The sequence below is a fragment of the Setaria italica genome, chromosome III (genome assembly GCF_000263155.2).
Source record: "Setaria italica strain Yugu1 chromosome III, Setaria_italica_v2.0, whole genome shotgun sequence".
In the NCBI taxonomy this organism is placed as follows: domain Eukaryota; kingdom Viridiplantae; phylum Streptophyta; class Magnoliopsida; order Poales; family Poaceae; genus Setaria; species Setaria italica.
The window spans coordinates 22,514,613-22,542,134 of record NC_028452.1 but is presented as its reverse complement, the minus strand read 5'-3'; the positions used below and the strand labels follow the sequence as shown (position 1 = coordinate 22,542,134).

Here is a 27,522-nt window from a genome sequence, read left to right as displayed (position 1 = left end):
GGGCCGATGCCAGGGCACCGCCGCTAGGCCGCTCGACGGCGTGTGCTCCACCCACCACGGGAGGCGCGGGCGCCCGGCGACGGCGCCGCCATCCCTCCGCGGCGGGCCAGCACCGGTGGCCACCACTCCTCACTCGCTCGGCTTGGCTCACTCCGCCGGTGGCGCTGAAGAAAGAAAGAAGGAGGAAAGTGCGCTAGGGTTCCAGAACCAGCACGTGTGGGCGTTTTTGCTCCCGCGAAATGAACGGAGAACCGTCCATCGTGATGAACGGCGCAGATCAGCTGGGCCAGATTAGGCCCAGGCGGGACAGCACTTTGGCGGCCCAGGCCCAGGTTGTGGCTTCCATATTTAGTTATCCAAACATAATATGAAATTTGATTCATGGAGAAGAATTCCATTAACACCCAAATAAAAAAATTGAATTGAATCAAATTTTGAGTAATTCATTTCTGGTGAAATCCAATGTCTAGAATACAATTCCTGGAATGGGTTTCAATTCCTGCGAAACAAATGGGCCCATAGTGAAAAATGTACTATATTATAACTAGAGATTATGGACAGAGATGGAATTTGTTCATGATTTAACATATGGCATCAAGATTATTTAGAATTGAATGAAAAACTATGTTCAATAAAATTATATAATGGTCCATTGAATTAATAAAATCGTCATTCTTATTACGAGATCCAGTGCAGACATTGTCAGCCGTTCGATTCCCCAGTCAACGGTTAGGTTTGTAGCTACAATGATCAATGGTAGAACACAATGCCAAGTGAACAATACTCTATCTGTCCCAAATTACTATTCGTTCTTACTTTTCTAGATACATAGCTTCATAGCTTTTTGCTATGCATATATATATATATATATATATATATATATATATATATATATATTATGTTTAGATACGTGGCAGAATTTACGTATCTAGAAAAATCAAAACGAATAGTAATTTGGAGGAAAAAATCCATTTTACTCCCCTCACCCATTCACTTTGCCCATACTACCCCTAAAATGTTAGCTTAATTTACTCTCTCCTCCTATTAATACCGGGTCAATTTAACCCCTAAATGGAATTCCCACCTTAATTGTCCTACGTGGCGTGGTTTTGACCAGGTCAATTCGTGTGTAGACGCCAAATCAGCGCATGGCTAGGTATGAGTGGAGCCGATCTACACATCACAAGCCGAGCCTTCGCACGCCCCATGCTGAGCCCTGTCCCTTGATAGCCCCCTCCCCTGGTGTAGCGTTGCCTTGCCATGCGTGTTTCTGCGGCCGACGCGCTCGCATGTACAGACCAGGCGCCGTTGTCAAGTTCGGAGGGAAAAAATGATGCAGCACGAAGCTATTTCAATCGAGGCAACAGAACTGACACACAGTACATGTAATTTAAGCATCGCAATGCACATCCACATTTAGGAAAATTCATTCCCCACTGAGTAATAAATTATTGGTGTTAGGAATTAGAGAAATTGGATTAAAGTTCAGTAACCAAGAATAGAGCACTAGCAAGGAGTAGGTAGCAGATCGATTCTTGATACTTTTAGGTTAGTAATCCGAATACTAATTCACCGATACAGATACGACAGCGGTAAACTACAACTATTTTACTCAACTATTCTTCTTCTTCTTCGATGGTCTCCTCACAGCTAGTTCCTTCCTATTGTTCTTCTGAAGACTGACAGAACTGAAGAACGTGTCACTAACAAAACTGAATCTCGCACAGACTATATTCCTGATTGTTGGGTTGAAAAAATTTGGGCAAGAATGCCAATATATCCATCTCTCTGACAAATTGCCCAACCCACCGTGCAATTGGAATCCTACAACATCTCAATCAATCTCATGAACTTGCCCTACCCACCGTGCAACAGCAACACTAGATGACCTCAGTCCGTTCCCAGTTCATGATCCACCAGCGTCGTTCCAATCATCCAGTTCTTGTGGCAGCGAAGACGACGAGCGAAACCTCCGTGAGGGAACAGAACCGATTGGGGAGAAGCATGGGCGATGTGATCCGGGACCTGGGTGGCTCGCGTCTCGCGGAGTCGCGACTCGCGATGATAGTTGGAGGCGATGCGGCTCATGGTTGGCGCGGGCTGTTCGGTACGCCGCTGCAATAGATCGGCTCGGCTCAGGTCCAACCTTTTCACGTCAACATCCACATGTGCAAAGATTTTGGTCAAAATCGTGCCACGTAGGACAATCAAGGTGGAACTCCTGCTTAGGGTTAAATTGGCCCGATATTAATAGAAGGAGGGGGCTAACATTTTGTTTAGGGGATGGGATGGACAAAATGATCAGGTAAGGGGGGTAAAGTGAATTTTTTCCTAATTTAGGATGGAAGGAGTAGAATACAAAAGAGACTTCCCTCACACGTGACTACAACTTCAAAAAAACTTGCAGTGGTTATTGCCACTTCATGGGATCTGTGTCCTACAAATGCGATGTAGTAGAGATTAAAAGATCGTTGTAGTGGAATGCAGCACTATACATTGATTTTTTAAGGGTGGTTCAGAAGGGGAGATGTAATGCTATTGTGGGCGCGTTAGATATAGAATAAGATCCCAAAGATCTAATTGTTACAGTAGAATAAGATTGTTAGGAGTGATCGATTGTAGTTTCCATCTTTACAATTACTTTTTGATATCTAAATGATTATATATTCTGTATAAAGTAACCCCGTATCTCAATTCGAGCAATCTAATAATAAATGAGTGTGCAAACATTTTTTAGCTTGATATATGAGTGTGCAAACATTTTTTAGCTTGATATATGAGTGTGCAAAATATTTTTCGGTTTGATGCCACTAATCACACTCAACTAAAAAAAATCTCGCACAACGCCTTTTTACTTCGGCGTGATTGAAATGACTTGGCAACCAAACACTAATTGTAATGTGATAAAAAAGTTTTAACTGAACTGTGACAAATGGTAACAAAATTTGTATAGGATCAGCATTCAAAATTTTTGATTGCCCGATTCGAGAATGGAAGCTAATTCATGGGTTTGCTTGGAAGACTGCCCTTCCTCTTTTTAAGCGTCCAAATTTCGCGAATTTCATGAAATTTTGGTCTTTTCAATGATGATTGAAATCACTGCTTCCAGAAATTTCGTTCTCTTCGTAGAAAGATTCACTTTTTAGTCCAAATTTTTACCGAAATTTTACGAAATTCGGTATTTTCGTCAGGACTGAAAAAAAGGGAGAAACGAAATCCCAATCCCTGTATTGGATAACATCTTGGTTCATTGCTCTCGGTCCTGACTAATCAAACCAAATCAGCCTAGTCTGGCAAACAGGGCAGGTTGCGGCTGTCTGTATCCTGCGTCCACATCAGCCGCGAGCTCACTGCTGGCACAAGAAGCATGCCGTCGGCGTGGGCTTTGCGGCACACAGTGTGTGCTCCACTGCTCCTGCAAGCTTGCATACAGTTTTCACCAATAATCCAAGTCAATTAGATAAAAGAGTATTCATACTCACATGCTTAAAAATTTAAAAAAATAAAAAATGATAAGATCGGGTCTGTTCGGCTGAACTTATAAGTCGGCTGAAAAGCTGAAACGACTGATTTGTTGTGAGAGAAAAATACTGTTCGATGGCTGATAAGCCGGCTGATAAGTTGAAGCGAACAGAGCCGATCATTTGTGGCCACAAACATGCCACAGGCTTAAAAGAATAAAAAGAAAATCTGAAAATTAATAAATATGACAAGGACATTTCTAGTCACAGACTTAGAAATCCAAAAAGTCAGAAAAAACTGAAAAATAAAATGGAACATGTTAAGAATAGGATATTTCCGGTCACACATTTGTATTTTGTTTATACTACAATAAGGACAGATTATATTAAATTAACTACGAAATAAAACCAACCTTAAACCATTCCTGTTTTCGAGTTTGCTTGATCTCAATTCTCAAGTTTTCTATACTGCTACACCCATCCACCGTATAGATAAGCAATTACTCCCTCCATTCCAAATCGTAGGTTATTTTGATTTTTCTAAGTGCATAATTTTTGCTATGCACTTGTATGTCTAGAAATGACGTGCAAAGGGAGTATTTTATAAAATCTACTGGTATGTTTTAGCAGAGTTTACATGGAGAAAGTGTCAGAGCCTGATACTAGGCTACTAGCCGGTAGATCCCAACTTTGCAGTAGCATCACTCCACACTCTACTCCGCCCACCTCCCGCGTCCCCCGCCTCACGACAGGCCGGAACCCCCGATCTCCGGCTAGTGGCAATGTCGCTCCACCAGCGGCCGCACCAGAAGCCGCAGGCCGCCGGCGACTCCCTCCCCGTTTCCTCCCCCTCCGCCGCCGCCGCCCCATCCCGCCCGCTCCCCCTCCTCACGCTCCCCTACCTCTTCTCCCTCCTCGCGCTCCTCTTCTTCGCCGCCCTCCTCCTCCCCTGGGGCCCCGCCCGCCCCTCCTCGGCCCCCGCCTCCCCGTGGCGCGCCTACACGCTCCAGGAGGCTGCGGCCTTCGCCGCCGCCGCGGGCAACGGCACCGTACTCCTCGCCGCGGTCTCCGGGCCCTACCTCCCCTTCCTCTCCAACTGGCTCATCAGCGTCCGCCGCGCCGGCCGCGCCGACCAGGTGCTCGTCATTGCCGAGGACTACGAGACCCTCGACCGCATCAACGCCGCCTGGCCGGGGCACGCCGTCCTCGTGCCCCCCGCGCCCGACGCCCAGGCAGCGCACAAGTTCGGATCCCAGGTAAGGAGAAATCCCTCCCTCCCTTCAAGTTGTTCGATGAAATGTCCCCATGCGTAAATGCGGCTATCTCGTTCGTCTGTGACTGCAGGGGTTCTTCAACTTCACCTCGCGCCGGCCGCGGCACCTTCTGCAGATCCTTGAGCTGGGGTATAGCGTCATGTACAACGATGTCGACATGGTGTGGCTCGCCGACCCGTTCCCCTACATCGTTAGGGATCACGACGTGTACTTCATGGACGACATGACTCCTGTACGTGTGTAGTTGATGCGTTTGTGATTGGGCTCTCATTGAAAGATAGCTTATTGGGTTGGAATTGTGGGATGCAGGTGAAACCACTCGACCATTCGCATGAGCTGCCACCGCCGGGCAAGAAAGGGAGGACTTATATTTGCAGCTGCATGATCTTCCTCCGGCCGACTGAAGGTGCCAAGCTGTTGCTGAGGAAGTGGATTGAGGAGCTCAAGGAGCAGCCTTGGTCAAAGCAGAAGAAGGCAAATGATCAGCCAGGTTTCAACTGGGCTTTGAACAAGACTGCTGGGCAGGTTTGTTTCTCCTTTCTTCGTTTACAATGCAACAAGACGGCAATGGTCACCACAGCATTTGGTTGGACTAATCATATGTATACCTTAGGGTGATATATCTTGCCATTTATCTGCTTGTACAAATTAGTGGTTTGCTTTAATCGTGCAGTTAAGTCGTATATCCACAATGCTAAATGAAAAGGCATGTATTCACTAATGCAAAGTAAGGAGTGCCTGTGATGGATTGGGCATTAGCACCCAGTGTTTCAAAGGCGTCGCCTAGGTGTCCGGGCGGACCCAGCTCGCCTTGGGGAACCAGTCCGCCTTGTTGCCTAGGCGATAAGGCGTGCACAATTTGCCAAGGTCGCCTTGTCACCTTTAAAACACTGTTAGCACCATGAATTATGGTGTTGGGGCAGGGCTTATATGTGAACTGTTTGGAGGTGGTTTCAGGATCTAGCATAATTAGCCTACTTCAGCATTAGTTTGGCTGTTGGACCAGGATGAGTGGATGACACGGGTTTAACTGATCGTATCTAAAACATTACGAACTACCTGCCAAACTGGCCCTGAACATTCTTAAAAATTGCACTGTTTTTTCTTTTATAAAGAAATAATATGTGACAATTTTAGAGCAGTTTAGGATTGTCAAAGTTTCGGTAACTGTAAGTAATTTATGACTTTATGAGTATGCCTCTAGCCCTCTACATAGGCATTCGTCTGTTTTTTTTCTCTGCGCCTGTATTTTCCTTGGTGACGTCACGTCTTCATGCTATTATGTACTAGGCAGTGTGGACTTGTGACTTTGTAACATTACATTTCTGCTTGTAAATTATATGAAACCATCTAGATTTTACATTATATGCATCAGCCTCTTATTTGTGATTCTCATCAAGTGCTGACTTCCCATAAATATAATGGCTTTCCTTTACAAATGACTGATATTTCCTGAAGCTAAATATGATTTATGAACTTTGGTGAGGCATGTTACATCCCTGTTCGAGTCTCTTAGATCACAGTGTCAAATACATATTGAATTTAAAGCTAGATAACCCTTAACATCACCTTAATCAGATTGTCTTGACACTGGTTCTAGTTTCTTATAACCTCAATGCTTATATGGATGTCATTTTCATAATGCGTGTAGTCAAGCTTCTAAAACCTTGATTACTAATATATGCAAAAAATATATATATTGTACTTTCCCATGGAAATGTTATCAGTAGATTTGTAGTTAAAAATGCTTCAATTTTTTTGTGCAATCTTCATTAAAGATTGTCAGTGTAAGTCAGGACATTGGTTCTAGGTTTTTACATCCTCTGTGTTCATATGGATGTCGTTTTCAGAATGTGTGTAGTCAAGCTTCTAAAACCTTGACTATTATATGCCCAAAGAAAAAACTTTCCTCATGGTAATGTAATAAGTAGATATGTAGTTAAAAATGCTTCCACTTTTTTTTTTGTACAAGATTTATTAAAGACTGTCAGTATAAGTCTGGAAACATAGGGAGTAGCTTCTAAGGTACTGTATATAATAATGTCTCTTTAATAGACATACGATGGTTCTAATAGGCTGCGTGTTCTTTTTTCACTTTAATGTATAGTGGAGTAGCCTTTCGGACAAAAGGTCTGAACATAAAATTCTGTATGTCTTCTGGCAACAGTCTTGCTGGATTCTAGATTTATCAATTTTAGTTTATGTTCTGTTTCTAGAAGTATATTTTTGGATGTCCTTCAGATTCTGAAAGTAATACATAGCCGTATGACACCTAGCGAAGGATTCCGTTCTGTTTTCTTATCATACTTCCATGGATCTTTGTCTTCAACCAGATTTGTCCTTTACAAAATTATGAACAGAAGATATGCTTGCAGGTTGATGTGTACCTGCTGCCTCAGTCTGCATTTCCAACTGGAGGCCTATATTTCAAGAATAAAACATGGGTCAAGGAGACGAAGGGCAAGCATGTCATTATACATAATAACTACATCACAGGGTTTGAGAAGAAGATAAAACGGTTCCGTGATCATGGGCTGTGGCTGGTAGATGAGCACAGCGATGAGTCTCCACTTGGCAGAATATGAGCATATGCTGTCAAGGCTGAAGCACATTTCTGCTTGCAACAGCATTGCAATTTTGTTACTGGGTTTGACTAGCAGGCTGCCAGTTTCCACCAAACCAGACATTGGACAATGTTCAGTTCGTGACGCAAGATGCAGCACTCAAAGATCAAATCCTTATGCAGAAGATATTATTTGCTAACATCTTGTTTGATCTGTATGTCAAGCCCTTGTAGAGGTATCCTCCATGATGATTAATTTTTTCGATTGTATCTGTTCTTGTTGAAAAATGGCATATTGAGGTGCACAGTAAGACCTTAGAGTGTGGCTGAACAGATATGTCGGTTAGTACATTGGCTGACTCACTTTCTGTATAGGATATAGCATAGACTTTGTTAGCCTGTATCAACATTACTGAAAGTAATTTATTCTTTTCAGCTGTAGGGGTTGAGTGAATGTTATTGCAGCAGCAATGCTTTGGGACTGAACCTTTAGTCTCCACCTGCATAATGTCTGACTAACCCATTTTCGAGTTTTGATCTCATCTGGGCAACCTCGTTGCATGCTTTTCGTGGTAAGAAAGGCTGGTTTGGTCTGCATGGAGAAGCAGGCCAAGTCCGAGGGTATCGTGTTTTGTGAAGGAAAACTAGTTTCCTCGCCAATCCCAGAGGTGTTTGCTGACGGTGTACGTATGGCATGTGCTAGAGAATCCAAGCTTGCGTTGGCCCAGAGTCACTGCCGTTCTTGTGTTGTGCCCTTTCCTTGGCTGGTGCTTACCTGACTTTGCTTTCAGCCGGAGCGATGCCGTTGCCTTTGTCTCACACAAGGAACATCACTGCTGCGCCTACAGAGATATATATATCCTCACGCCCGTGCATACATGTGCACACAAAACAAACCTCTCCTCCCTTGTTAATTGTGGTTGCAGGAATTCAGAACTCCCATGGGCCAAGGAGCTGCGAAGGCGAAGCAAGGTATGCCCAAGCAAAAAATTCAGCGTGAGAATGGAGCTGCGTTTGTGTTCGCCACGAATTCGACTGAAAAATTGCTGGTTTTGAATGCAGGGGGTGAGGAGGCGGCGGCGCAGAAGACGGAGAAGAAGGATGAGAAGAAAGCGCACAAATCCAATGACGCAGACGAGCTCATTGCGTTCATGAAGAAGCACTACGACGAGAAAGTGAAGGACGTAAAAACCTTCGATGCATTCTACCACGCCATTTACGAGCTCATCGAGTAAGTTTTGGTTGTGCACAGTTTCCCTTTGGGTTTATTTGAGTAACGCAGAAATTCTCAGGACGATTCCCAATCCTGCCCCGAATCCAAAGAGTACAAGTAGCTAGGGCATTTGGATCATTCCTAGAAGATGTTAGGCTGTTAGCATTCATTCATTGTTTGGAACACCAGGTGTTCGAAAATGGCGCAACCAAACATTGTTAGCAAACGCTTTGACAAGATTGTTCTCTAAGCATTCTTTCTCTTGCTTGCAATCTTCTTCAGGAGGTTTTGCGAGGAGCGTGGGCAGTTGCAGTACAGGATACCAACAAAAGCGGAGCTCGAGAAACAGTACTATGTGAGGGGATCCTTTTATGGCAAATCCTTTTTAGCTTGATATATTTCACTACAACTAACTATTCAAAGCTGCCTTAAACATTTCTTTTTCGTTCCAAATATTTCCATGGGTTACAAAGATCATGCTTTTGGAAAGTCTTGACAATTCCTGCTCATGATTGGTTCCTTGAGACATGTAGTACCACAGTTCTTCACACCACAGCTCAGGAACATCGAACGCCCTGTTTATAAAGCATTTCTTTAACATAATTATAAAAGAATCCACAGTGCAGTTCTACAATTAATAAATAAATAAGTAAATAAATAAATAGATGAAGTACGTATTCATCCAGTTTAATTCCCGTTTTCCTGCAAGCGCAGAAGGCCCACCCGTCGGGCACGGCGAACCTGACCCCGGAGCAGTTCGAGAAGATCGCGACGGGGATCCTGAAGATGGACAGCTTCACCTTCGGCAGGGCGGCCGTGGACATCCTCGCCTTCCTCTTCGGCCTGCCCGTGTGCGCGCTCCTCGCCAAGAGGGTCGTCCCGGGCCTCAAGTCCATTTCCGACGACATCGTCATCCCGGCGGCCACCTCCGGCGCCGTCATCTACCTCGCCAAGTCCAACAAGCTCTGACCGGTCGAAGCAGCGGGGTGGTGGCGTACGTACATGTGCCGGAAATAAAAATGCCATTTGTTGTTGTTACTTGTAAAAACAGTAAACGTACGGTGTCAAAAGTTTAACTGCTGGAAGGGGGCTGGGCTACCGTATAGCTTGGCAAAACTGGATTGTTTGAACCTTACAACTTGACTTGAAAAACAAAAGAGATTTGAACTCAGTCCATGAGACTAACAATTTTGAACTCGAAACCATTTTGAACCAATAAGAAAAGACCACAACAATCCATCAGAGATTCAGAGATCTGGCTGCCTGTAAGCCTGTAATAATAGCTACTGGCTCGTCGTCTTGTGCGGATAGAAAAAAAGAGCGATCGTGACCGCTCATCCGCTCGCAGGCGGCCAGCGCTGCCGCCAGGTTGCGCTCCCGGAGCGCGCTTTGCCGCAGCTGATCCGAATCGCTCCGCCGAATATCCACCCGCTCCTCCTCCTGACCCCGTGCTCCTTCAAAAATCAGCAGTCGCTCGGCCCCCGCTGCTATCCATCCAATCCTCCTCTCCCCCTCCGCCTCTCCTCGCAGTCGTCGCCCTCGTCCTCCCGGGGATTGGCGCGGTGTGGATAGGCACCAGGACGCGGGTCGATCCCTCCTTTTGGTGGTAACTGGTAAGGAAGAGCCCTTGCTTGCTTAGTTGTTGCTTCGATGGATTGCTCGTTTTGTTCCGCGCATTCATTTCGTTGATGCGAGCCCCCAAATCCCAGTCTCTCATCCTGGGACAGTTAATCCAGTCTGAAGCTTGTAGCTCGTGCGCTTGCTTGCTCCACCGTGAAGTCTGGCGGCTTGTTTTCGCCAAATTCTGGGAGGGGGTTTGGCTGAACCCCAATGCCCGCTAAAATCCGGAGCTCCCTGGCGCGGAGGAAGATGTGCGCTTTGTTTGGCTCTTCCTGTTGTGACCGTGTGTGATATGCGTATGGTGGATTCCTTGACGTTGACCATGGGAGCATCGCTAGGGATGTTCTGAACTTCTGATACGAATGGATGTACGTATACGTATTGCTGCGTAGGATTCAGAGGCCAGGTATGTGGGTGCAGTTTTCTGCATTGCGCGTGTGATAGCCTCGCCTTTTCTGCAGTCGTTGTGGAATCATCAGGAGTTCAGGACGATAGTTATTGCATTTTCTCTGGGTTCAACAGTACGTCATATAATTCCATCAATTCCTGCTGAACGCAAGTGCAATGAGCTGAAGTTTGGAAGCACTATCTGATAGCAGATTTTCACTTACTTTTTATGTCTGTCCTGACTCTTTTTTTTTCTCTCTTTTTGAGGATAAAGCACTTAGTACCGCTTTATTCCAATATTGAAAAGGATATGACTAGACGAGAATGATAGCAGTTCCGTGCCTGGGGTTGCAAATGTCAGACCCTGTTTGGCAGAGCTCCCAGAAGCAGAGAATGCTCTGGTAGCTCTGCCAAACAATTTTGAAGAGAGAAGTGATTCTCTGTTGATTCTGCGAAGTGATTCTCTGAAATGAACTAATAGACCAGGAGCTGGAAAAAGTAGCTTCTCTTGATTTTGTGGAGTGAGTCTCCATCCTGATTTTAAGAGTTTATGCTAGAGAATCACTTTCAGTCATATAATCACTTCTCTCAGAGAATCAGCTCCCATAGAGAATCAGAATCAGATGAAGCTCTACCAAATAGGCTCTAAGTTGTTTTTTTGTGCATGTATTTTTGCATTAAGGAGTAATACATAATTAACTACAGGAATAAAGCATGTTATAGTATGTACGCAATTGGAAGTAGTGTTGTCAAACCTCTTAACCTCTCAAGTTTTGCTTTACATGTTCACCTTGTAATGATACACTATACTGTAGCTACTTTGTTCCCCCCTCCTTTACTGACCCTAATTTCTACCGACTATTCTGTAGGGTATCTACAAATTTGAACTGAAAGAGAGAGGATTATGAAAATGGCACATTTGATAACTAACTGTACTTTCAGTGCATCTCCTGCTGTTAAGACGCTCTCCGGATCTCCTAGTTATTGCTGCAATGTTGGCCGATTACAGAACTCAAAATCTTCAAATCTGTCCCTCAAATCTTCTTCCAAGAGACAAAAGAAGTCATATGTTACTTGTGCTAGTGCTGCTGTACAAGGACATACACAAACACCTCTTGCTGGTAGTCAGGAAGCTTCATCCTCCAAGCCTAAAAAAGTAATGGTTATTGGTGGAGATGGATACTGTGGGTGGGCGACAGCTCTTCATCTCTCCAACAAAGGTTATGAGGTCGCTATTGTCGATAATCTTGTTCGACGTCTTTTTGATCACCAACTTGGTCTTGATTCCCTTACCCCCATAACTTCCATCCAAAATCGTGTCCGTAGATGGAAGTCTCTCACTGGCAAGACAATTCAGCTCTTTATTGGTGACATATGTGATTTTGAATTCCTCTCAGAAGCCTTCAAGTCTTTTGAGCCAGATGCTGCTGTCCACTTTGGTGAGCAGAGATCCGCACCATACTCTATGATTGATCGTTCAAGGGCAGTCTACACACAGCATAACAATGTTATTGGAACACTTAATGTCTTGTTTGCCATTAAGGAGTACAGTGAAGAGTGCCATCTGGTTAAGCTGGGAACTATGGGTGAGTATGGAACACCAAACATTGACATTGAAGAGGGGTTTATCACTATTACTCATAATGGAAGAACTGACACCTTGCCTTACCCAAAACAAGCAAGCTCCTTCTACCATCTAAGCAAAGTGCATGACTCCCACAACATAGCATTTACTTGCAAGGCTTGGGGTATAAGGGCCACAGATCTTAACCAAGGTGTTGTCTATGGAGTCAGAACAGATGAAACTGCAATGCATGAGGAGCTATCTAACAGGTTTGACTATGATGGTGTCTTTGGGACAGCACTAAATAGGTTCTGTGTCCAGGCTGCTGTAGGGCATCCACTTACAGTATACGGAAAAGGTGGTCAGGTATGTTTTAATCTCTCGCATTGCCATATGCGTAACTGTTCATTTGACTTATTTTCCCCGAACCTTATGCAACCTGTTCTTTATTAAGGTTCCCCCTCTTACACCTGTGGTTGAAATTGTTAGTATCAATTAGTACATTTTTAAGTTAGAATGCCAGCTAGAGTTTTTAACTCAGGTCCTAGGATTTGAAATTACTGCTTGCAGTTTTTCATAAATCTTGGGTGACTCCAAACTGGATGGTGAGCCATGTTGGCTGTAGGCTGTAGCTCATCTCAGCAAGTACAGAATTTGAATGGGTCATATAATTTACTCTTTTCTGATAACCGCTCCACATCATAATCATTTGGTGACCTGTGGAGATTAAATATTCACGAGTGTGTTACTCTGAAGATCTCATTGGTTTTCTTTAGATCATCCTCTGGGCGAAGAATTCGACAATCTTTTCCTTCCCTCGTCCAGTGTTTCAAACCTGGAGACTGTTTTAAGCTTACAGCACTGCCATGTGCCCATGTTCTCCTAAGCTTGCTAACCACATTGTTGAACAAGTAAAGCAGTAGGGTTTGTCTACACATGCAAATATCGTCCTTCAAATATCACATGCAAAAGAGAACATCTCATAGTCATTAGCAATCAAAAAACCATAGAGCGCAGCAAGTTTTAGCTGAATGCTGTACTTCCAGTTACCACTTTAAATTACTCAGATCAGCAGTGTGGCATTGATTTACTGATCAAACTTCTTGTTATGTCCCCTCTAGACCCGTGGATATCTGGACATCAGGGACACTGTGCAGTGCGTTGAGCTAGCAATAGCCAACCCAGCCAAACCCGGCGAGTTCAGAGTCTTCAATCAGTTCACAGAGCAGTTCTCCGTCAACGAACTGGCCAAGCTCGTGACTGCTGCAGGAGCCAAGCTCGGTCTGGACGTGCAGACCAAGTCGGTCCCCAACCCACGGGTCGAGGCTGAGGAGCACTACTACAATGCCAAGCACACGAAGCTGATTGAGCTGGGCCTGGAGCCCCACCTGCTCTCGGATTCCCTGCTCGACTCGCTGCTCAACTTTGCCGTCCAGTACAAGGACAGGGTCGACATTGCCCAGATCATGCCCAGCGTTTCGTGGAAGAAGATGGGCGCCAAGCCACGGACAGTCTCCGTTTAGAGGAAAGGGGACGTTCCCCTGGCGTATAATGTCAACCATGACATTGACATTATTGACATACGTAATGTAATAATTATGCGCATTAGTATGATGTGCTAGTTAGTGAGGTGTTTTATTACGGTATTAGGTTTCATTTTTGCTGCCCCACGACTGGAACCTGCGATCGAAGGGCACATGTGTATTTGATTCTGTTCGCTCGAGCTCTTGATCTGCTTCAATGTGGACTGATGACTAAAATCCCACGTGTCACCGCTTCACTAGCAAGGAGGGGTCTGTCCCATCCCGAGGCTTGCCCTTTGTGTGACCAAGCTGAGGAGACTAGTCACCATCTGTTGGTCGGCTGTGTCTTCACACTCTGGGCTTTGATCTTTCAACAGCTGGGCCTCATTATCTTGACACCGGATCCTTCAGCATCTCGTTTTTCTAAGGGCATGTTTGGATACATCCTCATAAACTTTAGAACACTCATAAAGTTTAGGAGCAAAAATTGGTAGTCCTAAAATTTATGAGTAGGCTGTTTGGATGGAATCATAATCTTTAGGATGTTAGAGAGGAAATGACTTTTGTACCTCTAATTACTCCATCCCTGCTCCGTTTCTAGCGCCGTGGAGAGAGAAGGGAGGGGCAAGAGGGGTAAATGATGGGTTGGGGACCACTTTTAGAAGAAAAATGACCCATTATGATGGTTTGGTCCTCCTAATGAAAAGAGCACTCCTAAACATTATGAATGCACTTTTATGATATATGTTTGGATACACAAGTCCTAAAAGTGGACTAAAAGTGAAGTCCTAAAGATTATGAGTGTGTATCCAAACAGGCCCTAAGTGTGGTGGACAGCTATCTCGGTGGTGCCTAAGGAAGTGCGCAAGGGTCTCAACTCTTTGATAATGGTGGTGGCCTGGGAAGTTGGAAACATCGTAATTCTTGTGTGTTTGAGAATGCTAGGCCTTGCCTTCAGGAGGTTCTTAGGGCTATCTGTGCTGAAGGAAATCTTTGGTGCAGTGCTGGAGCAAAGAAGCTCCAGGAGCTCTTGGCCAGGTTGCCGACATTGGGCATTGTGTCCCTTTGTGGTTTGTGGCGCGTTTGTTTTGGTTCCTTAGTGTGTGCGTTGTTCTTTGTTTTGGTTCCTTAGTGTGTGCGTTGTTCTTGTACTCGAGTGAGGTATGATCAGACTCGTGTATTTTTCTTCTACTTTAATGAAATGGCACGTAGCTCTCCTGTGTAGTTTGAGGGAAAAAAAACATTTCACTGATTGAACCCTGGTGAGATGGCTTCACTGATTGAACCCTGGTGAGATGGTGATCGAAAAGTTTGAAACCTTGCGAGAATCGTTTAGTGGAGGCATGATTCTACGCATGCAGAGCTATTTGGATCTAAAATTGGAGTTGGGTATAAATCTCTCTGTTAATATTCTGTCTTTAAACACCAGAAATTACTAAATGAGTTTATAAAAGTCAGTAGTTAAAAGAAAGGGGCATTTGTGTTTGTGCCCCTACTTGAAGGTTAATGGTGATTTTTGCCCTGTTTTTTTTTAGATTTTGTGATTTAACTCTTACTTTTTCAAACTAGAGATAGAGTTTGCCTCTATTCGATTAAAAGCACCAACTTTATAAGTTTGCCCTCACTTTTTCAGAATAGAGGTAGAGTTCACCCTATTCCGTTAAAAGCACTTGACTGTGTCAAATCAGCTATAAAAAGACAAGTTTGCACATGCCGTTTTCCCCTATTTTTTACCCTGTTTTGACATCGGAAATCATATTTGACATATCCTAGAAGAATTTTATCAACCAACTCGACAAAAAAACTGCATATATTTCAATGCCGGTCGGCCAAGAAATTAGATTTGCATACATTTCAATGAGGTTACGGAAGTACAAATCAATCCTAATGGTTCTTTAGTTACATACAACATATCCAACAACTGCAATGATTTTGCGCTCATTTTCGATAATGATGGGATGGGATGGGATATAGATGTGCAAAGCAATATGGTATAAACTTTAGTAGCTGGTTTTATCATCCATTCTGAGATGTACATCATTGTAGTGCTGAACTTCCATTTATTGACAATTGTGACATAATAATGTTCATATTGGTCATAAGATAGTATTAGTAAATTATCTATAATAAATATATTCTATATTTCTACTAATATAATGATTTAAACAAAGTTTTGATCAATTTTTTTACTAGGGAGGGGGTAAGACCTAACTTAGGAATTGGGTGGGTGATAATTCAACTATTAAATATAAAATTCTTCTTTCATTTTATGATAGATAAAATAGACAAATCAATGCAACATATGCTCCCAAAAAATGCATTTCAATATTGAAGCCACTAAGAAGCGGAAATCTCCATTAAAGCAAGTTGCTTACATCAAGGATGACCATCTAAAGCTAATGGTTCCAACAAGAAAAGCGATAGCAGTAACAGAAACAACCATATGAAAGAGCATAGTACTCTTTTCATCCCAGAATATAGCTACATTTAGGTTTTTTCAAAGTCAAACATTTTTAACTTTGACCAACATCTCTAAAAATATTTAATATCAGATAAAAAAGTAGCATATTATAATAGTTGGTTTCACGTTAAATCTACTAACATATTTTTTATATTATTAGTCTCTATGATTATTTCACTATTCGTAGTCAATATTGAAAATGTTTGACTTTGAAAAAAATCTAAATGTAGCTATATTTTGAAACGGAGTGAGCAGTCTCAGCGGCAGAGCAGCTTGCAAATTACAATTTTTTTGAATGAACGGCACATGACGTGTATATTCTATTGATATAGCAAAAAATACAAGATTAAACCCTAAGAGGCCATAACCAGGCAAAACAAAAGAAAGAAAAAAGAAACACCTAAACAGCACCGGCGGATCGGATTGGGACTTCAACACTCGCCAAACTTAACTCAACACAACAATCCTGAAAGGTCGGATCGGGGCAGCACACCACCCAAGCGCTCCACGTCCATCGCTTATGCACCAAACTGTACAACCATCACCTGGGCACAAGGCCGATAGAGGATATTCCATCGTCACCGCCAGCACCGTCGATATCTCACACAGAGCCCACCACCGCTTGCAAATTACAATGATTGCAAAGTTAGTCGCAATGGCGGTAATAGTACGGCAACCAAAGCTTTAGATCCCCGCTGGCGAGCGGAGTTGCCCATTTCCTACTTTACTCTCGCGTGCTGCAGCTACTCAGTGTCGCATGGAGGCTTTGCCTGCGGCCCCACGAGGTGAGGACACGCGGTGTGAGCAACGCGCCTCATGCGCCAGATGCATTGGCATCAAATGAGATCTCGACGCGCGAACCAAGCTGCAGTGTACACACACAGTATATGTAAATAACGTTGTGATCGTGATGATGGACGCCAAATTGCTCAACAACTAACGCTGAGCTCACTATAAAAAACCGAGCATTTATCCAACGCATTAATATTGGATGCTACTAATGCGTACAGTGCCACCGGAGCTCCTGTGGTACCGATTTGAAGTATGAGCCGATACTAAATGGCGGTACGTGGACTGCGTAGACAACTGTTAGATTCCTATGAAGCCATTTAGTACCGGCTGGTGGGTGGAGCCGTTACTAAATGGTGTTCATCATTTTAGTACCAGCTTGTATTTTCAACCGGTACTGACATGCAACCACTTCGTACTAGCTCTATCCACCACCCGGTACTAAAGGTAACCCTATAAAATGAGCTGGTTCTTTCTCCCCGAGCCCGAGCTGAACCATTTTACTGAGAGCTCGGGCTTCTTTTTCACTCGACCTAGGGGAGGTAAAGGTTAGCAACTCTCTCCTCTCATGGTTAGTATTCTATGTTTTATGTTTTGTTGCTAGAATGGAGAGTATATTAGCTAGAATGAGGAGAATAGAGAGTTTTTTAGAATGAGTTTTATGTTAAAAATGGAGTACTTAGCTTGTTGATTTTTTAGAATGAGAAGAATTGAGAATATTTTAAAATAAGGAGAATGGAGAGTTTTTGAAATGAGTTTTATGTATAGATGGAGTATTTGTTAATTTTTAGAATAAAGAGAGTATTTTAGAATGAGGAGAATGAAGCGTTTTTTAGAATGAGTTTTATGTTACAAATGGAGTACTTGTTGATTTTTTAGAATGAGGAGAATGGAGAGTATTTTAGAATGAGGAGAATGGAGAGTTTTATTGTAGCATTTCTAGTGTGCTAACAATATGCAATGGAAGGTAAAAAATGTTGATTTTAGGAATCTTGGTGTAATTTTCATGTCACTCTAATTTAACAATAATTCTATTTCTTTGACCAATAATTTATTTATAAACATATTTACTTTATTTTTTCCCTACCAATATTGATCAAGTTCTTTATCTAATACGAAGTCCTACGTTCATTTTTTACGAAATACAATGCAGATGGACCGGCAATAGATTTACCACCTCTGCTCCTCCAATACCAGAGAATAGTGTTTGCACATGGCATGAATGTGCTTACACTATTCTCTGGTACTGGAGGAGCAGAGATGGCTCTCCATAGATTTGGAATTCGCATGAACAATGTGATTTCATTCGAGAAATCTGAGGTGAACAGAAACATTCTAAAGAGTTGGTGGTGGGATCCAATGCAAATAGGCACGCTCATTGAGATTAGTGATGTGCAAATACTGATTTTGGATAAGATTGGGTCATATATTAGAATTATTGGATTGATTCTTGACTCCATGAAGTCCACCATATGGAGTGTCTGTAGTCTCTAGTGTATCCTTATTGTCTTGTTCCAGAATATAGTATTTTTTTTGTCGAACTAGTGAATGATATGAAGGTTGATTGGTATAATTTTCATGTCACTCTAATTTAATAATAATTCTATATCCATATCCATATATGTCTCCTACAAACTGTATGAGATGCTCAAATAATTTTGTTATGTATTTCATATAATTTTGTAGGACAAAATGCCGATATGTCGCCTAGACCCGAGCGTACTTACATTTCCCCAGATCCACCAGCGCAGCCTGCTGGCGCTTCCTTTCCCATCGGTCATGAACCCGTGCCCATTACACAACCGCACTTACGCCGAAGCGTGGTACTTATACCCTTTGTATTCTAATATCGATTTTATTACTCCTTATACCATACTAATAATTTTTTATAATTTGTATTGAAGCTTGTTTAACCAATCGAGTGGTTACGACATGTAATAACTAATGTGACTCAACAAGCTCCTATGGTGCTACATGAACAAACAAGTTCGACAGAAGGAAGATATGTGGTTTCTCTGTGCATTAATTCTGCTGGTACGTGAGAGCAAAGACTTGGTCAAACAATTATTATCCATGTCAATTCTACTGCCGCACAACAGCCACATGTTGCTGCATGTAGTGTTGTGAGGCAGGCACTGATCCAAATAGAACGTCAGATAAATCATGTATTTCCACACTACAGTTACTTCAAGATTAAAGAATTCAAATGCAATAAGCCGGACGTCACACAAATGCCTAAACGGATATCACCAGCGTATCAATCGCCCATTGTATAACTTACCGTTAGTCATTATTTTTTAATTATTTTTTAATGATTTGCCAATATGTATACTAACACTTTTGTTGATTACCATTTTACTCAAGGACGCATTGTATAATAGCTTCATGCACGACAACCAATGTCTAAAAGAAGTTCTACGTTAGGTATTGGTAAACATTGACTAGACATTCACAAGAGCTGTTCCAGGTCGAGTACGTGGCGGTTGGCAAGCTGATATTACCTTATCATCAGCTACAAATTCGGTGAGAATATTTGGAGAGACATTTCACATACGCTACAAGGCTAGGGATAGTGCATACATATATGCACTAGATTATGTCGATAGATTCTTAGGAATCGACATTACTCATAGTTTCTATGTATGTATGATTAATGGCAATGATGTGGACGATAATAGGTTATAAGTATCTCATTTATTTAAGATTTAATCTATATGATGAATTTCATATGTAATATGCTCTAGTTAATATTTGTGATGAATTTTTTATCTCTACTATTTCATTCGTGTGTGTGTGTGTATAGACACACACATAACGATTGAAACATAATATTTGTGATGTACAACTTTGTTATAATGATTGAAAATTTTTATTAGAATTAAGATAGTGTGCGCGGGAAAGGAAATTGCTCGAGGCTAACACTTTCAGCTCCCACCATTTTGGAAACTTTAGTACTGGTTGGAAGCTTCGAACGGTACTAATGGATCCATTTAGTACTAGTCGTGGTCTAGAATTGGTACTAAATGCCCCAAATTTTAGAAGTCCTGCCTGGTACTAAATGGAGCAATTTAGTACCGGGCGAAAGCTATAATCGGTACTAAGTGTCGCACCTATAAATAGTTCATCTTCTTCAAACACTTAACAGTTTCCAACAAGTTGCAGTTATCCCTCCCTCCGTCCCGCGCCACGCCCCATCCCCATCACCGTCGCCCCCGTCCCCGCGCACCTTCCTACTGGCCCAGCTCCGTCGCTTGCCGCACCGCCTCCTCCCTACCGGGCCGCCTCCTCCCGATGCACCGCCAGGCCACCTCCGTCATCTCGACGCACCGTCGGGCCGCCTCCTCCCTACTGTCGGGCCAGCTCCTCCCCACCGCCAACGCCGCCTCCTTCCCGCTGCCTCTGTCCTCCCGATGCGCCGCTGGGTCACCTTCTTCCCACCGCCTCCATCCTCCTGACCCGCCGCCGCCGCCGCATCCTCCCAGCCGGGCCGCCTCCTCCTAGCTATCGACACCTTCCCGATGCGCTGCTAGGCCACCTCCTTCTCGCCGCCACTGCCGCCTCCTCACTGCCACGCCGCCCCCTCCCTGAGCGCTCCGGTTGTTTTTTTCTGTCTTTTTAAGTAAGTTCATTAAGGAAATTGTTACCTTTTCCATTTCTGTTCCATACAATTGCAATATGATACTAAATGTGTTTTGATTAATTATCACAATGTACATGAGATCTAAGCCAACAATTATAAATTTCTTCCATTATTTTGAACAATCTTTTATTCTTAGAATTTCGTGAATTATGATGTTTTACGGCATGATTACTATTGAAGTTGGCATTTTTTTGGAATAATGTATCTTATTACAATTTTATTTGGATAGTTTGGGCTAACTATGGCAAGTCGAAGTTCTTTTCGCCGTGGAGATGGCCGCTATGGTGGTGGCAGCCGTGGACACTACATGTTCGAGGAGCTACCGTTGTCTCGTCGTCCAGGAATTCACTTCCCTAATGGCGTCATTGACTTGCCACAAGGCGATCGAAGCAAATGATCAGTTTCCAACATAGTAATATTCTTTCCTTCTTGTAATTCATTTTTTACTACACATGAATAATTTCTAAATTTACTTACATACAAATGTAGCTTATCAACCCTATTAAATGGCTCAAAGATGCTGTCGAAGATATAGGTGGTACTTCTCCTGTGCAAACCGAGGTTGTTGGGGAACCTCATTTTAAAAGAGTACATATCTCTTTTCAAGTACCTGTTCGAGAAACAGATTTCACCTCGATGTCACCCGGAGAGGCCATCTCGATAGTTTCAATTGCCGCATTCGGTCAAGTAGCACTTTTGAGAGGACTGTCGTAGAGGTCTGCCTACATCAGCTTAAGGATCATGGGTACTTTATGCCAGACTTGTCATATTTTTGAATAAAGCAGCTCGAGGAGGGAGAAAGCAGTGTGATTGTGACTACTGAGAGGCTTTGTCGGCTTAATCAATATGATATGGTATGGAACATTCTTTTATCATTCTTTTAACTTTAGTTATGATACATCTTTTAACTTTCATCATGTTATTATTATCTTTTAGGATCTCTTTGGTATTTGGTACTACCAAGGCGGCAACGAGCTTTCGTGCGATTCTGGCTCAAATCTTGGATGTGTTGGATTTGACTTACATGGGTGGAAACCCGATATTCACCATAGATTGGAAGTCCCAGGCTCATCTCACTTTCTACAGGCCACAACAGTTGACCTCTCCATTGTTCAAGATTTATGGTAGTGTATCTGACCGTCCATGTGAAGCGAATGAGAGTGCACTCATCCGTGCTCTAACTTATTTTGATAAAGTTCTAGGCTGGACAATTGGAGACCTTAACTATGTTCCATATCTAAGGAAGTGAAGCGGAGTAGTATAAAATATGTAATTTGCATGAATGTATCCCTACCCTTTTCTTTGAACTTATTCTCTCTAAGAACTTAAGTATTGATGTATATATTTCATTGCATATACTTGGATTTGAATAGGTTGATACTTGTGAGATTTGGATTTGAATGAGTTCATATATTATATTAGTAAAATCTCCATGGAAAAAGAAGAGGAATAACATTTAGTACCGGTTAGTAAAACCAACCGGTACTAAAGTGCCATGCGCAATAGTGTGACTTGGCTCGTGATTTAGTACCGGTTGGTTTCACCGACCGATACTAAATTGTGCATTTAGTACCGGTCAGTTCAATTGGTACTAAATGGCCCCTTACTACCGGGCATCCGCCTGGTACCGCTGCAAGCGGTACCAGGCGGATGCCTGGTAGTAAGGGGTGTTTACTAACCAGGGCCTTGTTTAGTTGGCCAAATTGGGAGGTGCCAAATTACTGTGCTGGCACTGTAGCACACTGTAGCGTTTCGTTTGTATTTGTGAATTATTGTCCAAACATTGACTAATTAGGCTCAAAAGATTCGTCTCGCAAAGTACAACAAAACTGTGCAATTAGTTTTTAATTTCATCTACATTTAGTACTCCATGCATGTACCGCAAGTTTGATGTGATGGGGAATCTTCTTTTTGCATAGTGCCAAAGTTGGAAGTTGGGGGTGAAGTAAACAAGGACCAGGTCACTTCCCCGGTAGTGGCTGCTGGGCCATGATGCCCGGTAGTAAGGGGTGTTTACTAAGCAGGTCACTTCCCCGGTAGTGGCTGCTGGGCCATGATGACCGATCCCCGATCGTGCAGCTACTATCCTCTCCGGGCGGACCCATGTTGACCTGAGTGAGGGCACAGATCCTCATTCAAAATTTTGATGCTAAGGTAATTAGCAAATTCTCATCATGCGGTTTTAGCCTCCAAAATCTAGTGCCCCCACTCAGGATTTTACATAGGTCCGCCCGTCATGATCCGATGTACGTTAACCGGGAAATGAAAAGGAAGAGCTAGCCAAGCTGCGTCCGCGTCGAGATGGAGTAGCACACTGAACACACATCATGGTATCAGCGGATCAGTGATCGCTCACCTGCTGTCTGCTGAGAACCGCAAGAACCACCACCGAGCACACGGTTACACATCAATGGAAAAAACAACTATCTGATTCTCGCCTCTTGCTACCAACAACCACACTCGAGACGATCAGCAACCAACTAATTTAATTTACCCTGTACATTTTATCTCCGGACTCCAGTAGTCCATCCCTTCGTCATGCATGGATTCATGGCTGCGAGGTCGATTACGCGCCGGCCATTGCCCTGATCGAGCGCGTGCTCAGCACAAGTGCGCGGGTCCGGCTCCCCCAGCCCCGAACGACCCGTGGTCCGCGGCGGCGAGCTTGCTGCCGCCGCCGCCGCTCGCGGTGGGGCAGAAGGCGAGGGACGCCACGAGCAGCAGCATGACGACGGGGACGAGCAGCAGCTGCGTCGGGGGCGGCGGCAGCGGGGGCAGCGCCAGCGGGAGAAGCAGCAGCAGCGCGGCCGCCGTGGCCAGCAGCGCCGCCACCTTTCCCCCGTCCATCGTCGACACCACCGCCGCCGGTTCCTGCGGCGGCATCGCCTGGTGCATTACGCTGCCCAACAGCCCAAGGCACACGCACACGGGAGCTTCAGATATAGCAAATGCAGCGTGCGAGCCGTCAGCGAGATATAGCAAATGGCCGCCTGGCTGGTGGTACCCACTTGGCCTTATATAAATTTTGCCTCTGCTTTCACAGCCCGGCGGCCCCGCGCGTCAGGGAGATGGGGAGGTGTGGCAGTGTGGCCGCCGGAGCCCGCGGTTTGGAAAGGTTCAGGTTCAGGTTCAGTGGACCTGGGGAAGCGCCGAGCGGTCGGATCACCTTTTTCAAAGGTACTATTGAGTTTGAGAATCATGTCTCCGTACCAGGGAGATCAAACCGGGCGCGGGGAATCAGTGGGTGCCCCCGGGTGGCAGCGTCCAGCTTGTTCGGTTGCATGCACGTTGGGTAGCTAGAGGCCGGCGGTAGCACTTTATACAGCAGCAGCAGCAGCAGCGGTAGCACTTGTGTAAGGGATCTTTTTTTTTCTCCGACCATAAAGGTGACGTGTGCACACGCACGCCGTACTCGAACATCGTCGAGACTCAAGTGCACCTCCACATAAAGATAAATTCGGCAAATGATTCGATACAGATGACCATCCGTCGTGTAAACTCGTTCAGAATGAAACCATCCAACTTGAGATAATTTTATAATAAGAATAACCTCATATGATTAACAAAATTGGTTACCGGTAAATCCCTTCTCTCTACTTATTCGCATCATTTAAAATTATCCATACATACACCATTTAATACATGCAACCGAACACACTTTTAAGCGGTTTTAAGCGGTTACCAATAGATCCCTTCTCTCTACTTCCTTTCGTGGCCTTATCCAAGCACCGCACATAGTCCTCGTCCAGTTCTCCAACGGAGATGAGCACCACAACGAACTGGATCACGCACGACAGCTCTACTGCATGTTGTTGTATATGAATGCCCAGGAAAGCATCTTCGCACGGAGCAGCGAAACACAACCATGAAGACTGAGTGTTGTCTCCTGACCTCGCGTGTGCCGTAGCAGCGATGAGGTCACCACCGCCCTTCTTATAATTCGCGGAGAGCGACTGATGTCAAAGCCATAAATGGTTGCACAAGCAATGCTACGCCATGTTCGCCAGCAAAATTATCGTGGCCTCTCCTTCTGTCAGGGGCAAGTGTATTAACACGTAATTTTGAGACAATTTAATAGAAATTTTTGTGAGTTGCATAGTAATAACAACTCATACAATGGTGGTGACGCAGTTCCATGATCCTAAATTTTAGCTTACGTCTCTCACATCACTCTCCTCCTCATATTACAAAAATCTTACGTGGCACTTCATAAGAAGACTTATGAGCTTGCTTACGTGTAGCAATGTACTTGCCCTTACCCATTGGATAATTCATATCCAATGAATATTATCTTTTTAGGACTTGTTCGATTATTTCCTTCCCTAAAAGCTTCTATTTCTCTTCCGTCTCCTTCAAATCGAACAAGTTCTTATTTGGGGATGGGTAGGGTAGCACTAGCGTACGGGGATGGGAATGGGTGACCCATGACGTCCCCAGTGGCATCGTTAGATGAGAATCGCGGCACATGCAATGCATTCACGCACGACGGCAGTAGCCAACCAGCCGGATTCGCCTCACCTCGTCGGCAGTCGGCACGGCACACCCTCAGGTGCCACGAACGCCGAGCATCCGACTGCGTTGTGCTGTAAAACCGTCATGCGCACATGTGGCAAATGTTGCATTGTGCTTCTTGGACGGGCCGGTGCTCTCTATCAATTGTCTGCCGGAGATCGTATATACGTTTCTTTGGTGAATCATGGCATGATGCATATATGTGAGCTGGACACAGACTCCCTTTTTTGCGAGAATGATGATACAGACTTTCGTACAGGTGAAGAGTGAAGAGATCGTCAGATCGGCTTGAACAAGGTGCAAATGGAACGGCATTGGCAGTATAGATGGCCAGATGAGCCGCCGGCACAAGCCCGATTTGGCACGGCCCGACTAGGTCCGGCACTATTAGGCCCGATGGCTTTTTCATGTCGAATCGGGCCAGCATGATGGCCTTTTTATCATGTCGGGCCGGCTTGCTAGCACGGCTGGCACTACCGTGCTAGTGCCAGGCTAGTCACTAGCAGCGGTAGCCGTGGCCCCCCGACGGCGGCGGTCGGCGCGCTTCCTTGCCGGTGCGGGAAGGAGGGGATCAAGAAGGCGCGGTACCTTGGGAGGAGTGAGGGGTGGCCAGGGCCCGATGGTGCGGCGCTAGGGTGAGGAGCGGCGGCCCCGGCGGCGGGTCTCCGCCGCACCCCGGCGCCGGTAGCGGCGGCCCCGGCGGTGGCTCCCAGCGGCGGCCCCTAATGTGGCGCGCCGATAGCGGTGGCCTCGGCGGCAGCTCCTGGTTGCGCCCCCACGGTAGCTGCAGCCGGCGCGCCTCCTAGCGGCAGGTGCGGCTCGTAGCGGGGGAGGGAGGGGCAGCGACCGGGCATGGGGTGGCGATTAGTAGGTGAGGGAGGGACGACGCACGTGAGGAGGGGAGAGAGGGGCGGCACGCATGAGCAGTGGAGGGAGGTGGGAGGGGCGGCTGGTAGGTGGGGGTTGGGGAGAAATGAAAGGATAAGGATTAGGGTTTCTGCATAGTCGAGCTACATCGGGCCAACTCAAAAATCGTGCCAAGCTTGGGTTGGTGCCGGGATAGTGGCCCAAGCACGGCCCAATGCATAGTGCCGAGCTAGCCCGAGCACTATTCATCTCGTGCCGAGCCGTGTTAGTGCTGGATTTTTTATGCCGAACCTCAGACCGCCCAGTTAGTGCTGGGTTTTTTATGCCGGATCTCGGACCGCCCAGTGAGCCTAGCCCATTTGGCCATCTATAACTGGCAGGGCCATCAGGCATATGGTGGCTCGTACCTGGAATGGAACTGGAAGGGGAAGCTACACCGGCCAGCCAATTCGCGTGGTCCATATGTTACCTTCAGGTGCAGAGAAAAGAACGGGCACGCAATTTATTATAATAGCTTCTAATTCCAACTAGTATCACTCGGCCTCTCAAAATCGCTACCTTTCCGGTAGTAGTTGTCGATGAAACTTGTTGATAAAAAATAGTTCAAGTGGTGGCAAAATCAGCGTACAGATGCATGATAATATAGTCCCATTTGCTAGTAGTAAAATGGAAATGTACTGTCTGATTGCCGAAATTAGCAAATCATCAAGCTCGTGAGTCGTGACCAATGCAAGGACCAGCCAATCTATCCCCCAAGAAAGGTCGTCGACTGTTGGTCGCTATAACTTAAGCATAGTACAGTACCTTGGTGTTACCTTAAACAATATGTACATTTGCTAAAACAAGCGGCTGCATATTGTCGCATTAGAGGCTCATTTTCGGTAGCTTCCACCGCGCCATATAAAAATAGTACCTTGGTCAGCAAATGGAAGAAATAATACCTAGCTACATGCCGGCCTTAAATATGTAGTAAGGCCAATCCCAGTGACAGTTTGGTAGAAATTTCATTTCAATTAAATAAGGTGTCACATAAGCTAATAGGGTGACGTGGTAAAGAATTTATGTGGAGAGAGATGAGAGGAGATTCATTAGGATGAAATTACCTGCTCACTGTTTCCAATTGGAAACCGTGTGAAACTCCCATTAAAAATGTTTGTATTTCATCTCTACATGTTTCAACAACTTCCATTGGTCACTTAGATACAACATTTGAGTCCCGTGTGGTAGAGCTTCGGCTCCAACCAAAACGGCTCTGGCTTTGGCTGTTTTGGTGGAGTGGCTTCTCTAGCGAAGCTGAAGCCGTTTTGCAAAACGTTTGGTAAAACGGCTTCTCAATGGCAATATGGGTAATTGTATGATCACTTAATGCTTGGAGAGGAAGAAGAAGCTGGTGAAGTCATTTTTTTAGCTCCTCTTAGCTCCTCTCTAGTGTAAGCCGTTTTGCGGCTTCTCCCTACCTTCAGTGGTGGAGCCATTTTGAAATTACCCATTTGGTAGAACTTCACCGAAAGTCATGAAGAAACACTTTGAGAAGTACTACCAAAGAGGCTTTATAAAACCGTGAAACTAAACTTTACATAAAAATAACATGGCACTCTTGAAAACCGTGTAATGAAATCTTCCGCTGAGAACAACTTAATTTAACCCT

General features: G+C 44.6%; 2 protein-coding genes across 2 annotated transcripts; both read left to right on the top strand.

The window, feature by feature from the left end:
- The first annotated feature begins 4,178 nt into the window (after positions 1 to 4,178).
- Positions 4,179 to 9,699, top strand: LOC101770256 (UDP-D-xylose:L-fucose alpha-1,3-D-xylosyltransferase MGP4). Its single transcript, XM_014804857.2, has 8 exons — positions 4,179 to 4,717; positions 4,806 to 4,967; positions 5,045 to 5,260; positions 7,111 to 7,278; positions 8,225 to 8,270; positions 8,361 to 8,529; positions 8,794 to 8,866; positions 9,226 to 9,699. Exons 1-8 carry the CDS (start codon positions 4,244 to 4,246, stop codon positions 9,478 to 9,480), a joined length of 1,563 nt encoding a protein of 520 aa, XP_014660343.1. The 5' UTR covers positions 4,179 to 4,243; the 3' UTR covers positions 9,481 to 9,699.
- A 241-nt stretch (positions 9,700 to 9,940) lies between these two features.
- LOC101770658 (UDP-sulfoquinovose synthase, chloroplastic) lies at positions 9,941 to 13,842 on the top strand. Its single transcript, XM_004962184.4, has 3 exons — positions 9,941 to 10,124; positions 11,388 to 12,448; positions 13,204 to 13,842. Exons 2-3 carry the CDS (start codon positions 11,423 to 11,425, stop codon positions 13,603 to 13,605), a joined length of 1,428 nt encoding a protein of 475 aa, XP_004962241.1. The 5' UTR covers positions 9,941 to 10,124; positions 11,388 to 11,422; the 3' UTR covers positions 13,606 to 13,842.
- The last annotated feature ends 13,680 nt before the right edge of the window (positions 13,843 to 27,522 follow it).